Below are 17,527 nucleotides of genomic sequence, written 5' to 3' on the forward strand. Positions count from 1 at the left end.
GACTCACATCTGTAATCCCAGCACTTTGGGAGGCCAAAGTAGGAGAATCACTTGAGGCCAAAAGTTTGAGACCAGCCTGGACAACACAGTAAGATCCCGTCTCTATGAAAAATTTAAAAAATGAGCCAGGCCCAGTGGTGGCCTATGCCTGTACTCCCAGCTACTTGGGAGGCTGAGGCAGGAGATTGCTTGAGCCCAGGAGTTCAAGGCTTCTGTGAGTTACGATGGTGTCACTATGCTCAAGCCTAAGAACTCTCAAAAATCAAAAAATTAAAATCAAAAAATTAAAAAAGCACCTGGCTACCTTTAAGTGTAAGGAAAGATTAAATTCTCTGTTCCTGAGGGTTCCTTAGGAAAAGGGAGGATGATCCCTTTATGTAACGTTTGAGAGACAGAACTAGATCATATTTCCTCAACTCTTAATGCAAACATGCTCCCAAGTGGACATGCCTGAAACTGGGATGTGTCTCAGGCATGCTGTTGTTATAGGAAAGGGGTCCCGGTCCAGACCCCAAGAGAGGGTTCTTGGATCTCATGCAAGAAAGAATTCAGGGTGAGTCTGTAGGGTAAAGTGAAAGCAAGTTTATTAAGAAAGTAAAGGAATAGGCCGGGTGCGGTGGCTCACGCCTGTAATCCCAGCACTTTGGGAGGCTGAGGGAGGCAGATCACCTGAGGTCCGGAGTTCAAGACCAGCCTGACCAACATGGAGAAACCCCATCTCTAGTGGCGCATGCCTGTAATCCCAGCTACTTGGGAGGCTGAGGCAGGAGAATGGCTTGAACCCGGGAGGCAGAGGTTACTGTGAGCCAAGATCATGCCACTGCACTCCAGCCTGGGCAACAAGAGTGAAACTCCGTCTTTTAAAAAAAAAAAAAAAAAAAAAAAGAAAGTAAAGGAATAAAAGAATGGCTACTCCATAGACAGAGCAGCCCCAAGGGCTGCTGGTTGCCCATTTTTATGTTTATTTCTTAATGATATGCTAAACAAGGGATACATTATTCATGCCTCCCCTTTTTAGACGATATAGGGTAACTTCCTGAGGCTGCCATGGCATTTGTAAACTGTCATGGTGCTGATGGGAGTGTCACAGTGAGGAGGATCAGAGGTCACTCTCGTGGCCATCTTGGTTTTGGTCAGTTTTGGCCGGCTTCTTTACTGCAACCTGGTTTATCAGCAAGGTCTTTATGACCTGTATTTTGTGCTGACCTCCTATCTCATCCTGTGACTTAGAATGACTGCGTCTGGGAATGCAGCCTAGTAGGTTTCAGCCTCATTTCACCCAGCTCCTATTCAAGATGGAGTTGCTCTGGTTCAAATGCCTCTGACGCTATCACCCAAGCAGCCACCATGCTGCAACCAGTGCCCAGATACGAATGAATTTCTTTTTTTTTTTTTTGAGACGGAGTCTTGCTCAGTCGCCCAGGCTGGAGTGCAGTGGCGCGATCTCGGCTCACTGTAAGCTCCGCCTCCCGGGTTCACGCCATTCTCCTGCCTCAGCCTCCTGAGTTGCTGGGACTACAGGCGCCCACCACTATGCCTGGCTAGTTTTTTTTGTATTTTTAGTAGAGACGGGGTTTCACCATGTTAGCCAGGATGGTCTCGATCTCCTGACCTCGTGATCCGCCTGCCTCGGCCTCCCAAAGTGCTGGGATTACAGGCGTGAGCCACCACACTTGGCCTGTAAGTGAATTTCATCATACTTTTTGTACTATCTTTGCAAATTATGGACACTACTGCCACTCCTCACATCAAGTCCAGCTGTCCTTTAAGTGCAGTTGAAATATCACACTACAGATTTACCAGTGAAACAGAAAGTTATTTTATCTGCAAAAAGGCCTGGAAACAGAAAGCCAAGGTGCCTATTTGTGGTGGATGAATGACCTCCATTTCATACTTTCTGCAGAGCCACGAGCAAGAGCTAAGTGATAAGAAATCATTGTGCTCTGCTGTGATCAGTGGTGCCTTTGCTTCCACAGTGACAGGAAACAAGGATGCATTTTACACTCATGGAATTTAGATTCTGTGAAATATGGCAATAGATAATGTTTGGACTGAGTGAATAGTCTATAATTCCAGAAAGTTCCATCTCAATGTTAAAATCTAATGTTTAATTAACCTTTCCGTTTAAACCTTGTCACATGGTGGATCCTCACACCCAGACTCCCTGCCCAGTTGTGGCAGATAACAAAGGCCTGTGGGGGAAAGCCCCATTTGGAGATGGGGATATTTGTATATGAAGCACCAGCCTCCAGACCAAGAAGTATTTGTGAATGAGCCCGTGATGCTGTGCTTGGCTGTTCCAGAGGGCCCTGAACCTGAGGGGGGCTATGTCTAGAAGGGGTGAGCTGAGGGAGGTAGACAGGGTAAAGGAACATGTCAGCATAGAAAGATTGATACACATTAAAGACACCACCCCAATACTGATCAACTGGCAATGCCCGGGTATCCTGCGACTACACAAATCAAAGATGATCAGAAAAGCATGCCAAAAATAAAATAAATTAAATCAACTAAAACAGACCCGTGGCAATAGGATTAAAGATGGCGCATACGTTTTTATCCTTCACACAGTTGAGCGCTCACACACCACGAGCAATGTCTACAATGTACCATGATGAGCAACTCCACGTTACTGAGCACCTATAAATAGTCTGGACCCCGATGTGTGCAGCAGGAAGCAAAGGCTGAGACAGGCCCTGCAGAGCTGCACGTGCTCAGGTCTTCTATATTCACTAAACATGTTATTCACAAACTAGCATTAGGGCAGAGAGACCAAAGTCAAAACTTAGTAAGACTGAAGAGAAATAAGATGCATAAAAGAAGATAGAAAAAGATACAGGAAGAAAAAAAAGAGAAAAATATATAGGAAGAATAACATGGGACCCAAAATTCAAGGCCAGAAATATGTCACATTATCATCAGAACTTTTTAAAGAAATATTTCGTCTTTGCTTTTTTTCTTTGAAACAGGTCATACAGGCTGGAGTGCACTGGTGCATTCTTGGCTCACTGCAACCTTGACCTCCCAGGCTCAGATGATCCTCCTACCTCAGCCTCCCAAGTAGCTGGGGCTACAGGTGCACACCACCATCCCTGGCTACTTTTTGTTTTTTGCTTTTTTGGGGGTTTTTTTTGAGACACAGTCTCACTCTCACCTAGGAGAGAGTGCAGCGGTGTGATCTCAGCTCACTGCAACCTACACCTCCTACGTTCAAATAACCCTTGTGCCTTCAGTCTCCCAAATAGCTGGGGATACAGGTGCACACTATCACGCCCAACAAATTTTTGTATTTTTGGTAGAGACGGGGTTTCACCATGTTGACCAGGCTGGTCTCGAACTCCTGGCCTCAAGTGATCCGCCCACCTCGGCCTCCCAACGTGCTGGGATTACAGGTGTGAGCCACCACTCCCAGCCAATTTTTATTTATTTATTTTTTTTATAGAGACGGGTTTTGCCATGTAGCCCAGGCTGGGCTATAACTTCTGGACTCAAGTCATCTGCCTGGCTCCCAAAGTGCTAGGACTACAGGTGTGAGCCATCGCTCCTGGTCAAGTCTGAAATAAAGAAAGGGAATAAAGAAAGGAAGAAAGAAAAGAAAAGGAGGGAGAGAGGGAGGGAGGGAGGAAGGGAGGGAGAAATGGCAGGCAGCACCTGGATTACATAAATATAAGTCCCCAGGAGGAAATGTGCTAGATTCATTAAATTCATTCATCATATTATGACACCTCTGGAAACAAAAGGCTCCAGCTTCCATACTGTCTGCACGGAGCTCTCACGGCATGGTGTGGTCAGGAGCTGTCTAGGATGTTGTCAACCTGAGGGGCTGAGCCTGACCTAAGAAGGAGCCCCATGGAAGAGAGGAATACGGGTCATCAGGACTCATTTATGTGAAAGGAGCTGACATCCCCCCAAAGTCCTTGACAGAAGACCCCTGTGTGAGATGGTTTATGCATCCGCATCTTCATCCTTGTGTCTTGGGGTACAGATAGACGGGGCTGTAAGATTGACAGCCCACAAGGCTCACGTGACCTCCCTAACTCCACTCCACGTCTCCAGCTTCCTTCTCTCACTTGATATTCCATTTTCCAGCAAATGTGGCTGCATGGAAACTCTAGCCTTGCTGGTTTCCCTCCTCTGGGGCCTGGTCTTCAGCCTTCCCCAGCACAGGCATCACTCCCTTCTTCCCTTCAGTAAACCTTACTCCATGCCGCACGTGGGGGCTCCCAGCACTTTGGGAGGCTGAGGTGGGCGGATCACTTGAGGTCAGGAGTTCAAGACCAGCCTGGCTAACATGGCGAAAACCCATCTCTACTAAAAATAAAAAATCAGCTGGGCGTGCTGGCACATGCCTGTAATCTTAGCTACTCGGGAGGCTGAGGCAGGGGAATCGCTGGAACCTGGGAGGTGGAGGTTGCAGTGAGCTGAGATCGCACCACTGCACTCCTGTCTGGGTGACAGAGAGACTCCATCTCAAAAAAAAAAAAGATAAACCTTATTCCAAGAGGCTGTTTGGGCTACAGGCCTTCTTCCGCCAGACCCCAGTCCCAGAAACATTAGGTGATTAGGCCCCTGCCTTTTTGGAGAAAGCTGGACGAATCTTTGAGGATATTGTTCTGTCAAGTCAAAGACTTAAAGATGCTGCTGCTGGGACCCATGACATTTCCCTCCTAGAACCTGCATCCTGGACACAGCAAACCTAAAGACAGAACAGGGAGGAGAGCCCGCCAGACGTGTTCCCAGAGGCAGCCCAGGCTCAATCTGCAGGTAACTGCTGGCAACTGGTTCTCACACCCCACAAGGTGTTCCTGATATGTATCAGTCAGTTCCCTTCTTTAATTCTGCCCTGAACCTCCTCGGGGCTTTTCTGAAGAATGTTAATGAGAGACTTTTCTGCCTGGAACTTACCTGCTAAAACACCAGGTAGGGACACCCTTGGGGAGACTCTGATGACGAAAAGCAGGTTTTCTATCTTACAGAAATCTGTGGTTGGCCGGAGCACTTTTGGGTGCCACTGCTACCGCCCAAACAAATCACAATCAAAAAAGCTGAAAGTCCTCATGACCAACTAAAACTCGTCGAATGCAGAAGTCTACCCTTGGTGAACTCTGAAAACTCTAAGCTCAGAGGAGGGTTACACCCAATGCCAAGGCCCGGGGCAGACTGGCATCTCTCAGGAGGCAGGCTTTTCTAGCTGCTTCCTCACTGAGCGCCAGTGAGGCTAGCAAAGTGCCTTCTATACGATACCCAAGATTAGTAAACGGCTGTTTACAGAAAAAGAAAAAAGCCCACATATTGTGACGGACGCATTGACATATGCATTCAGCATTTGAGTTATACACCCCTTCTTTGCACCTGTTTTTCAAAACAATACATAGAAAACCCAAATTAAAAAAAAAATTAACAATCCAAACAAAAGCTCACAAAGGATTTCTAGATTCTTTAGCCCCAGATGCACGTTCTGGGGTTCAAACACTTTGCAAGGAGGAGAGGCAGCCTGTCCTAATAGCCACTGTGGGTAAAGGGGCTACGCTCCCACTAGCCCGGCGAATGTGGGAGTCTTGAATCTACTCCTGAAGGCACAAAAGCAGCTACAGGTGTTTCTGTTGTTCTAATGCTACAGGTCTCTAGGTTATGGACTTTACAGCTGCCGTTATTATGTCTTTATGATATAACACACATTAAAAAAATACTTCTGGCCAGGCTCAGTGGCTCACACCTGTAATCTCAGCACTTTGGGAGGCTGAGGCAGGCAGATCACCTGAGGTTCCAAGATCACCTCTTGGAACACGTCCGGCTGGCTCTCCTCCCTGAGACCAGCCTGACCAACACGGAGAAACCCCATCTCTACTAAACATACAAAATTAGCCGGGCATGGTAGTGCATGCCTGTAATCCCAGCTACTCAGGAGGCTGAGGCAGGAGAATTGCTTGAACCCGGGAGGTGGAGGTTGCAGTGAGCCGAGATCGCGCCACTGCACTCCAGCCCTGGCAACGAGCAAAACTCTGTCTCAAACAAAACAAAACAAAACAAAAACTTCTATATTTGCTAAAACCCATGCTCCTTGCTTCTGAATAATGCACAAAATACCTAAATACACACATATTTGAATACAACCTCCCAAGTCCTTTGGTGGACTGTGACTGGAGAGGAAAATGAGGTGAGGAGAAACTGTCTCATCCCTTCACACTGAAAATACACATTTCCCCATCTCTGGAGAGGAAGAAGGCAAGATTTTTCCTGTTAAATTTCTAGAAGACTCTATCTTTGGATTAAACAAAAAACGTATAAGGAACTCTAAATAAAGGTCATTTGCATACATGTCACAGAACATAATAGGCAGTGACAGTTCAATATTTCCAATGGTACCAAATGAATGCTAATCGAGCCATAGCTATATTGCCATAATCAAATTAGCGTCTCCATTTACCATCACACCTACATTTTAGGCCTCAGACAAGTCAGCTCTTGTGCCTCTGTCTTCACTTGCTGAGTGCCTTTAGTTTTTTCATTTTTTTGAGATGGAGTCTCACTTCATTGCCCAGGCTGGAGTGCAACGGCGCGATCTCGGCTCATGGCAACCTTCGCCTCCCAGGTTCAGGCAATTCTCCTGCCTCAGCCTCCCGAGTAGCTAGGATTACAGGCATGTGCCATCAAACCTGGCTAATTTTTGTTTTTGAGTAGAGATGAGGTTTCACCATGTTGGTCAGGCTGGTCTCCAATTCCACTCGCCTTGGCCTCCCAAAGTGCTGGGATTACAGGCATGAGGCACCGCCCCCAGCCTTCTGAGTGCCTTTAAAAGGGCACCAAGACATTCTCTGAAAGGTTTCTATAGCCTATCACTGGGGCGTTATTAATTAGTGTCTGCCATATGTAAAGTGAGCCAATACAAATGCAAACCTGAGGTTGAGTTAGTTCATTTTCTAAATGCAAAATCCAAAGCAACTAGGTACTATCAAATCTCAGTATGGAAAAATAAGGTCGGTTCTGCAACATTCTGGCTGAACTGCTTCCAAGCAGGCCTAATTTCAAAAGCTAGTACAATTCGAAGGAAAAACTAACTCTGTGCCATCTAAGAGAGAAAACAGAAACACTGGGGACTGAGTATTTCAAACTGAAGTTTCTATCTTTATTATAGCACTGCCAGGGCGGGAATTTAAGATGCCTATGATTATAAAACTGTTTCACACCACAAAGAATGGCAAAAAAGCTTCCAATTAGACTATGGCTCACCAGAAACTGTGAGATGCATCCCAGCAACCAATACTTTATTTTTTAATTTTTATTTTTGAAACCGAGTCTTGCTCTGTCCCACAGGCTGGAGTGCAGTGGTGCGATTTCAGCTCACTGCAGTCTCTGCCTCCTGGGTTCAAGCAATTCTCCTGCCTCAGCCTCCCAAGTAGCTGGGACTACAGACATATGCCACCATGCCTGGCTAACTTTTGTCTTTTTAGTAGAAACAGGGTTTTACCACGTTGGCCAGGCTGGTCTCAAACTTCTGACCTCAAGTCATCCACCCACCTCCTAGCCTCCCTAAGTGTTGGGATTACAGGCGTGAGCCACCACACCCAGCCAAACACCCAAGACCTTTTTTTTTTTTTTTTTTTTGAGACGGGGTCTCGCTCTGTCACCCAGGCTGGAGTGCAGTGGCCCCATCTCAGCTCACTGCAAGCTCCGCCTCCCGGGTTTATGCCATTCTCCCACCTCAGCCTCCCAAGTAGCTGGGACTACAGGCGCCCGCCACCTCGCCTGGCTAGTTTTTTGTATTTTTTAGTAGAGACGGGGTTTCATCGTGTTAGCCAGGATGTCAAGACTTTAAATTGAGAAACAATCTTGCATGTTTGAAAGATGAAATATGGCCCTATCATCCTTATTGTAAAAAGGGGAGAGAACACCATCAGAAACCGAGCAACTCCTGGGAGTCTACATCAAAAACCAAAGCCCACTTCTACTGTCTGGTAAACACTGCCCACCAGAGGGTACAAAGCAAACCAAGTAGAATATAAACCAGCTACATGACATAGTGTTATAAACAGAGAGATGTTCTCACATTAATTTCCTACATTATATCCCCAAAAAAGCTATGCATTTGTTTATATCGCAATTTTTTTTGGTGATAACCTTAAATATTTTGACATACATTTGAAAAATGGAAAGACGGGTTACTTTTTAAACTACCAGAACCATCCACGTAAAGTCAGCACAGATCTTCTACAGAAAACCACTTTGTCACTTCAGATCACACAAACACCAAATTCTCACCATCATACCTCCCAGTAAGGTAACAAAATGAACAGGTTACTTTCTCTTAAAGAGATGTCCGATTTTGCCTCTCTAGAAGACAGGTAATACAACATTGTGGTTCTTTTTATTCTTTTTTTTTTTTTTTTTTTTTTGGAAACAGAGTCTGGCTCTGTCTCCCAGGCTGGAGTGCAGCAGCGGATCTTGGCTCACTGCAACCTCCACCTCCTGGGTTCAAGTGATTCTTGTGCCTCAGCCTCCTGAGTAGCTGGGATTACAGGTGTGTGCCACCATGCCTAGCTAATTTTTGTATTTTTAGTACAGATAGAGTTTCACCATGTTGGCCAGGCTGGTCTCCAAACTCCTGATCTCATGTGATCTGCCCCCCTCGACCTCCCAAAGTGCTGGGATTACAGGCGTGAGCCACTGCGCCTAGCTACTGCGGTTCTTATAAGCATACATCTTTAAGCTATAAATCAGGAATTCATGTAATATTAAGCCAAGGCAATTGGTCGACAATATAAAAAATAAGATCCAGCATCAGTCGAGTTACCAGAATATAATCTCACGGGAAACAGTTCAGATCAGACTTTTCACCTTAAACCTTATGAGGATGGCATCTAGTTCTTTAACATTAGGAGTTCTTAAAATTACAATTTTGTAGGTGTTTTCTCAAGTAAGCATTCCTAAGAGGCTGTTTGCTGAATCAAAGTAATTTAAATGTATTAACAATACTTTAAGACAAGCTACCTAATTAGCGGTGGATTTGGCGACTGCATATATGTAACACTATAGTTTCTTTGTTTAGGTAGCTTTTCCTTTTTAAACTCACATTCTTTCTAATTGGATTATGAAATTAAAAAGTTAAAATCAAAGAGACAAGACATTAATACTTATGACAACCTTTAGAGTATCTTCTAATTAGTTATAATCAACTATTTAAAGTACTTAAAATCTAGCATTACTACTTAATGCCTCTTCATCATGTTTAAAATAACAATAAAGCAAAAAAGGAAAGAAAGAAAGACAAACAAAAACTTTAAAAAATCTGCCACCACACATCAAATATTTCCTCTAAAAAGGTGTGTTACACTCTGGAACTTTTCCCAAGAATTTTAAACCAAATGCTAAAAAAAAAAAAAAAAAAGAAGTAAAGGCTTCACAATGTTTCCTTTTAAAATAGATGTCCCTAAAGCTTAATAACATCACTCAAAAGCAGACTAACAGGCCCAAGGGACAAAGGGCACTTTTTCATTTAATGTCAAGTTATAATAATGTCATATCCATTTCCAACCATTTACAATGAAAGGACTTTGGAGAAACCAAATCTGTGAGTAACCACCCCAGGAGGCTGTGTCCCTCGAGACAGATCCCAGCCTAGGACTGACATCAATCTTACCTTCTGCATGTTTGGCTTGATACAGCGAACAAAGAAAGGATTAGAGGAGCTTAGCGTTGCCATTAAGGAATGCAGTGAGTCCTATTAGAAAGCAAAAGTATATGTTGATTTAGTCTCTTATTATGTCATTCTTTAAATTTCTCAGTACTCTAGGCACTTAGAAACAAGAATTTTAAAAACACAATATAAATCATAGGAGTAATAACTGAGAGGTTTTCATTTTTTAATTGTCATTCTAATATAAAGATATTGAGTCAATGTATTAATTGAAATTATTCGATAACACACCAAACTCATTTATCACTTCCTTTGAAATGGTACAATTTTAATAAACCATTCTGTCAACAAACAAAAATCATCCTAGGATATTTCAATGTTTAGTACAGAAAAACTGAGAAATAGCCACTCTTCCACTGTCATTATTCTTCCCAATTCATTAGTCCCATCGAAATGACAGTCTATGCCAGCACTTCACTGGCCTCTGAGCCACAGTCTCTCACTCTTACCTTCAAATCACCAGACTTACAGACTCCAGATCAATCTTTAATACTTTCTTTGCCAACTGTTTTTTTGTTTTGTTTTGTTTTTTCAGAGTTTTTAACACTTACCAAAGCAGACAGAAGCATACAATGAGTTCTCATTACCAGCTTCAGCTCAGGGCTAATCTCATTTCACCTGATCCATACATACTATACCCACCCCTGTGGAAAAGCAAATCCCAGACATGATATGATTTCATCCATCAGCATTTCAGCATGTAGGATTAAAGGCTAAACACTTTAAAGCACTGTGTAACCACAGTATCATCACACCTGAAGAGATTTGACATTAATTCCTTAAACTAACATTAAAATGTGCAGTGGTCTCACATTTCATATTAAAATGCTCAACTGTTTCAAATTTTATGATTTTTAAAAATTTTATTTATTTTACTGAAACAGGGTCTCACTCTGTCACCCAGGCTGCAGTGCAGTGGCACGATCACAGCTCACTGCAGCTTCAACCTCCCAGACTCAAGCGATCCTCCTACCTCAGACTCCGGAGTAGCTAGGACTACAAGGGCATGCCACCATGCCCGACTAACTTTTTAATTTTTTTGTAGAGATGAGGCCTTGCTACGTTGCCCAGGCTGGTCTCGAACTGCTCGACTCAAGCAATCTTTCCATCTAAGCCTCCTAAAGTGCTGGGATTACAGGCATGTGTCACCGTGGCCAGCCCATACATTTTAAAAGGTTTGTTCTTTTGCATCAAAATGCAAATATGGTCCATTCATTGTAGTTGGTTGATGCATCTTTTAATTCTCTTTTAATCCACTGGCTTTCCCTCCAACTCTCTTTTTTCTTCTCGTAACCTTGTTGAAGAAAACTGAACTGTCTAAACACTACATGGATTACTTACTTTTCCAGAAAACTTTTAAATTTCTCCCAGGACAAAACATCCTGACATTCACAGCCCTTCATATTCTGATACCAACTTAAATTCTCACGAGGTGTCCCGTCCAGCTGGTATTCTATTGTCTGTTGACAGTCCCCAGAGACAGGACTTGCATCTCTGTGCCTGGGCTCTTCTCCTGCCTTCACCTGCACCTTGAAAACTCACCCACCCTTTTCCATTTCCTTCATTGCTAGTCCAGTTTAAAGTCTCAAACATTTCAAAAACTTTCCAAGGCTGGGTGCAGTGGCTCACATGTGTAATTCCAGCACTTTGGGAGGCTAAGGCAGAAGGATCGCTGGAGGCCAGATTTTCGAGATCAGCCTGGGCAACATAGTAAGACCCCATCTCAGTAAAACATCTAACAAATTAGCCAGGTATAAAATATTAGCCAGGCATGGTGGCGTGTGCCTCTAGTCCCAGCTGCTTGGGAGGCTGAGGCAGAAGAATCGCTTGAATCTGGGCGGTAGAGGTTGCAGTGAGCCAAGATCGTGCCATTGCATTCCAGCCTGGGTGACAGAATGAGACTCCATCTTAAAAAGAAAAAAAAAAAAAAAGGGCCAGGTGCGGTGGCTCACGCCTGTAATCCCAGCACTTTGGGAGGCCGAGGCAGGCGGATCACGAGGTCAGGAGATGGAGACCATCCTGGCTAACACGGTGAAACCCCGTCTCTACTAAAAATGCAAAAAATTAGCCAGGCGTGGCAGCAGGCGCCTGTAGTCCCAGCTACTTGGGAGGCAGAGGCAGGAGAATGGCGTGGACCCGGGAGGCGGAGCTTGCAGTTAGCCGAGATGGCACCACTGCACTCCAGCCTGGGTGGCCAAGCGAGACTTTCTCAAAAAAAAAAAAAAAAAAGCCAGGTGTAGTGGCTTACAGCTGTAGTGCCAGCTACTCAGGATGCTGAGCGGGGAGAATCACTTGAGCCTGGGAGTTTGAGGCTGCAGTGAGGCGCGATTATACCACTGCACTCCAGTCTGGATGACAGAACAAGACCCTGACACACACACACACACACACACACACACACACAGACACACACACACACACACACACGAAAAAAAAAAAAGCTTTCCCAGAAGTCCTGGCAAAACTGGCCTTCTAGAAAAAGAAAAATGAACACCTCTGCTGGAAGATTAAGAGCCTAGAACAAGGTAACTGACATCAATCTTATCTAACCAGGGGAAAAAATATCCACATATGAGAAGAAGTATATCCCATTTCCACATGAGCCTCTACATACAAATCAGAGTGGTCCCAAATGGCCTTAAGAAGGTACCTATTTCAAAAGCTTAGAAGAAGTAGCCATTTATTTTCTAAAAAAGGATCTACATGTTTTTATCTGACTCAGAGAAAAAGTCTATTTTATTTCCTTTTTCTTTTTTTTAGACAGAGTCTAGGTCTTACTCTGTCACCCAGGCTGGAGTGCAGTGGTGCAATCACAGTTCGCTGCAACCTTGATCTCCCAGGCTCAGGCAATCCTCCCACCTCAGCCTCCTGAGTAGCTGGGACCACAGGCATGCGCCACCGTGCCCACATAATTTTTGTATTTTTTGTAGAGACAGGATTTCACCATGTTGCCCCGGCTGGTTTTGAACCCCTGAGCTCAGGTGATCTGCCCATCTCGGCCTCCCAAAGTGCCAAGATTACAGGCGTGAGTCAAAACTCTATTTTATTTCTAAAGCACTATCTGGTTTAAAACCATGATATAAAAGGAAACAAAATTAAATATTCTCATAGACCTCACATACACCCAAATCCTCTTTTCAATTCTTTTTTTTTCTTTATTATTATTATACTTTAAGTTCTAGGGTACATGTGCATAATGTATAGGTTTGTTACATATGTATACTTGTGCCATGTTGGCATGCTGCACCCATCAACTCGTCATTTACATCAGGTATAACTCCCAATGCAATCCCTCCCCCCTCTCCCTCTCTTTTCAATTCTTAAAAGCACAGTGACGATGGATTCCTCTAAGCCAGCAGTGAAAACGAACCTTGAACTGGGAGCTGACTGTAGGCCGCCGATGTTTGCTTCCACATTTCAAGGTATCCTGGTTGTTGCGGCTTGAAACATGTTCAAAAAGATCGTAGATAAAGTCAAATCTGTGTGAGGCAAGAGCAGGATGACAGTGAGGCGCACACACCCATTATTAGGTGCAAGATGACTGTAATTAATGGTGCCCTTTCCCAATGATAATTTAAAGTAATACACCCTAGGCCTGGAAGAACTAAGACAGCTTCTGAAGATTTCAAACCAACCCCTGCCAAAGAGCTTTAGGCACTGAAAACACATGGCAGTGTCAGAGATGAGAGTCTGGCAGAGAAGGGGACTGGCATGACAGTGACAAAGGGTGGAATCCCACTTAGGAGCTCTGTGCTTTCTGGAATGCCATGGAAGCCTCTATAGCCTCGGTCTCCTCACCTGCAAAAGTGAGATATTTGTTTTGCCCATCTTGCAGTGTTGCAAAGATTGAAGCAGTTAACGGATGGAAAGGTGCCCCTGGGGAACACTAATTACAGGGTGAGGCAAGCAATGGTTCAAATCCTGTCTCCCACACTTCCTAGCTGTGTTGGTTGGGCAAGATGTTTCATCTCTCTCTTAGCCTCAATTTTTTCATCTGGAAAATGGAAGTAATTTTTGAATTTATCCCCTAATGCCAGGGTGAGAATGAAAGGGGGAACATGTATATAAAAGGTAGAAAGCATGGTACCTGGGATATCATATATGTTGATGTTAGTTATTATCAAAAAGTTCTGTAAAATCCATTGCTACTATTAACAAGGTAAAAGTGAAAAGCTTCCCAATAATTTTTTTTTTTTTAGACAGAATTTCGCTTTTTCACCCAGGCTGGGGTGCAGTGGTGCGATCTCAGCTCTGCAACCTCTGCCTCCCGGGTTCCAGCGATTCTCCTATTTCAGCCTTCTGAGTAGCTGGGATTCCAGGCGCCTGTCATCACGCCTGGCTAATTTTTTTATTTTGTAGTAGAAGACGGGGTTTCACCATGTTGGCCAGGCTGGTCTTGAAACTCCTGACCTCAGGTGATCCACCCGCCTTGGCCTCCCAAAGTGCTAGGATTATAGGCGTGAGCCACCACACCCAACCTTCAAGAATTTTTTAATCTTCCTTGCATGGAAGGTATCATGGGCTACGGAGCTGGCGGGGTTAGTGGCTTCACTGTCGCCAAGACAGTCAGGGAAGACTTCTGAGCATCTGTCTCCCCAAAAGCGGCAATATTAGACCTTTCCCTGGTCGCCTCTTGCTTCGCCCCAACCTTTTTCATTTTTGTTCTCGGGTTCTCTTTAATGCTTACTCTTTGAAGTTCTCTAACTGTGCTTTGAGGTCTTTGGAGAAAAGCTTTGGTTCCATTAATATGTCACAGATGTCAAAGGTGAAAGCGAGTGAAGCAAGCGAACAGGCCCAGCTCCTCGGTTTGTAAAGGGAAACCTGGGGTCGAGACAGGAAGTTCTTTACCCCTCAGAAAACTGCTTCATGCTAGCACAGAGGCAGCTGGTGAAACTCCACCTCGCTGGTCTCCAGGCCTGCAATCTTTTCACCTCGACAAACTGCCTCTACTTAACATCAATACAGGGCTTTTATTTAAACGTATTGCATTAAATCGCATTAAACTAAGAAACTGCTTTGACAGCATGCTATGGTGTTTTTTAAACACCCATCATTTTTACAGGTGTAAAAACTCACCTAAAAATAAAATAGCTAACAATGTTGTAAATAGCGATTCCTCACACAGAAGAGTTAAAATAAGTTTGAAGATCAAATGTTTCAAATTCTGAGTTTCTAGGCTGATACTACCTTATATGGGCTCCCTTTGTCCCAATTCATTTCTATCTAAGTGACAGGTGGCCATCTAGTATTTACATTTCAAAAAGTAGTACAGCTTTTAAACTTTTTTGCTACTTTCCTTCCTTAGATATTAAAAATGTGTTTTTGTTACAGATTCCCATCAGATCCAACACAGGTGCTAAAAGCTTTCAGGTGACGGTTTTTTCCCTAAACTCTTTCTCTCTTACAAAGCCTCCTAAAAATACGACACTTCCGCCAGGCGTGGTGGCTCATGCCTGTAATCCCAGCACTTTGGGAGTCTGAGGCAGGTGGATCACGAGGTCAGGAGATCGAGACCATCCTGGCTAACATGGTGAAACCCCGTCTCTACTAAAAATACAAAAAAATTAGCCGGGCGTGGAGGCGGGCGCCTGTAGTCCCAGCTACTCAGAAGGCTGAGGCAGGAGAATGGCGTGAATCCGGGAGGCGGAGCTTGCAGTGAGCTGAGATTGCACCACTGCACTCCAGCCTGGGCCACAAAGCAGACTCCATCTCAAAAAAAAAAAAACAAAAACAAAATAGGACACTTCCTGGTCTAAAATATACAAATAGCTAAACTAATCACTGAAAGTTTCTGTGTGTTTTCTTTATTGATTTAATGGTGAAAATTTATAATTCATGAATGAATAAATGAATATGTAATAAATTTATACTTATAGCTGAATTAAGGCATATTTTACTAACTAGAGACACAGGAGTCCATAAACCAAGGCTGAAATCACACAGCTCTAAGCTCCCCATGAAGAAAGCAGGTCACACTGCTTAAGATCTTAGGCTCTCAAGCCAACCAGACCAGATCAAAACTGGAATTGATGGCTCACTGGTTACCAGTTGAGAGGTCTTGGGGAAGTCACTTAACAGCTTTAACTGCTCCAAGCCTCAGTTTCCTCATCTGCATAAAAGAGGATTAGTAACAGTACATTACTTATGCCTCTGAGGTTGGTTTATTTCAGTACCTCACTAAACGGCAGTCATTGCTTGTATTATTATTATTTTTTTTTTTTGAGACGGAGTCCCAGGTTCATGCCATTCTCCTGCCTCAGCCTCCTGAGTAGCTGGGACTGCAGGCGCCTGCCACTATGCCCAGCTAATTTTTTGTATTTTTAGTAGAGACGGGGTTTCACCATGTTAGCCAGGATGGTCTCGATCTCCTGACCTTGTGATCCGTCTGCCTCGGCCTCCCAAAGTGCTGCAATATTACAGGCATGAGCCACTGCACCAAGCCTGCCTGTATTATTATTATTATTATTAATTTTTTTTTTTTTGAGACAGAGTTTCACCCTTGTCACCCAGGCTGGACTGCAACGGCACAATCTTGGGTCACTGCAACCTCCACCTCCCACGTTAAAGCAATTCTCCTGTTTCAGCCTCCCAAGTAGCTGGGATTACAGGTGCCTGCCACCATGCTTGACTAATTTTTGTGTTTTCAGTAGAGATGGGGTTTCTCTATGTTAGCCAGGCTGGTCTCAAACTCCTGACCTCAGATGATTTGCCCACCTTGACATCCCAAAGTACTAGGATTACAGGCGTGAGCCACCGTGCCCGACCTTGCTTGTATTATTATGTTATACTTTTGAGTTATTTCGTTGATGAAATATTACCTGGGGAAAACAATATTAAGTTTCTTACATAACAGCAATTTGTTCTATATTTGTGAATTAAAAGCATTTACACAAATATTCATTTACTTGCTAAGGACTTCTCAGGGAGAAGACTAACATACCGGCTTTCTCTTAGCAAATTGAGAAGGTCATCTCGAAATGTATCTCTGTTCTTCTCCAAGATACCTCGGACATCATATTGCACCTAGTTTTAAGAAATAAGAGGGGAGAAAACTATTGAAAGAATAGTTTCAGGTCATAAGCAACCTCCCTGAAAGATCCACAAAAAGAAATCATTCCAATAAATGTATTTATTTAGTTTTTAAGAGACAGGGTCTTGCTCTATTTCCCAGGCTGAAGTGCAGTGACGTGATCATGGCTCATGCAGCGTCTAATTCCTATGCCCAAGCAATCCTCCCACCTCGGCCTCCAGAACAGCTAGGACAACAGATGTGTCACCATGCCAGGCTAACTTTTTATAAAATATCTTGTAGATATTTTTTATATCTACGGCGCCCAGACTGGTCTCAAACTCCAGTCCTCAAGTGACCCTCCTGACTCAGCCTCCCAAAGTACTGGGACTATAGGCTCACGTGAGCCACCATACCAAGCCCAATAAATTCACAATTGGTTCTGAAACTACTGTTTTCTCTGACTATCAAACAGGCGAATATCAATAGGTATCTTAATAAAAAGTTACCTCTCCAGCATAGTGCTTCACTCCAAAATTGTTAACCGCAACTCTGGGCTTCACATAAAAGTGGTTATTCTAAAAAAAAAAAAAAAAAATAGAAATAAAAATACAATGCCTTATTTCACTCACTGATTTCCCTTGACTTCCAGAGAACACTAAATACAACAGACAGTGAAAATCTTTCCAAACTTGCCATGGATCTGCGTTTCAGGACACGGCATATGGTGCACTTTATAAAAACCATGTTAACTCTCAACTGTGTCATTGTAATAGATTAACAATTTTATGTTCTCTAAATAAGCTTGGGCATTCTGACAAGTA

At 43.7% G+C, this 17,527-nt stretch overlaps 1 protein-coding gene across 5 annotated transcripts in view; it reads right to left on the bottom strand.

The window, feature by feature from the left end:
• The window catches only part of MYO10 (myosin X), a 274,739-nt gene that overhangs the window by 80,235 nt on the left and 176,977 nt on the right, over positions 1–17,527 (bottom strand). For all 5 annotated transcript variants that reach the window (XM_078004632.1, XM_002804314.4, XM_078004633.1 and 2 more), the window contains 4 exons: positions 17,213–17,281; positions 16,635–16,717; positions 13,065–13,173; positions 9,638–9,718 (listed from right to left, as the gene is read on the bottom strand). In XM_078004632.1, the coding sequence (XP_077860758.1) occupies positions 9,638–9,718; positions 13,065–13,173; positions 16,635–16,717; positions 17,213–17,281 (342 nt within the window). The remainder of the gene's footprint in view (positions 1–9,637; positions 9,719–13,064; positions 13,174–16,634; positions 16,718–17,212; positions 17,282–17,527) is intronic.

The sequence above is a fragment of the Macaca mulatta genome, chromosome 6, assembly GCF_049350105.2.
Source record: "Macaca mulatta isolate MMU2019108-1 chromosome 6, T2T-MMU8v2.0, whole genome shotgun sequence".
Classification (NCBI taxonomy): domain Eukaryota; kingdom Metazoa; phylum Chordata; class Mammalia; order Primates; family Cercopithecidae; genus Macaca; species Macaca mulatta.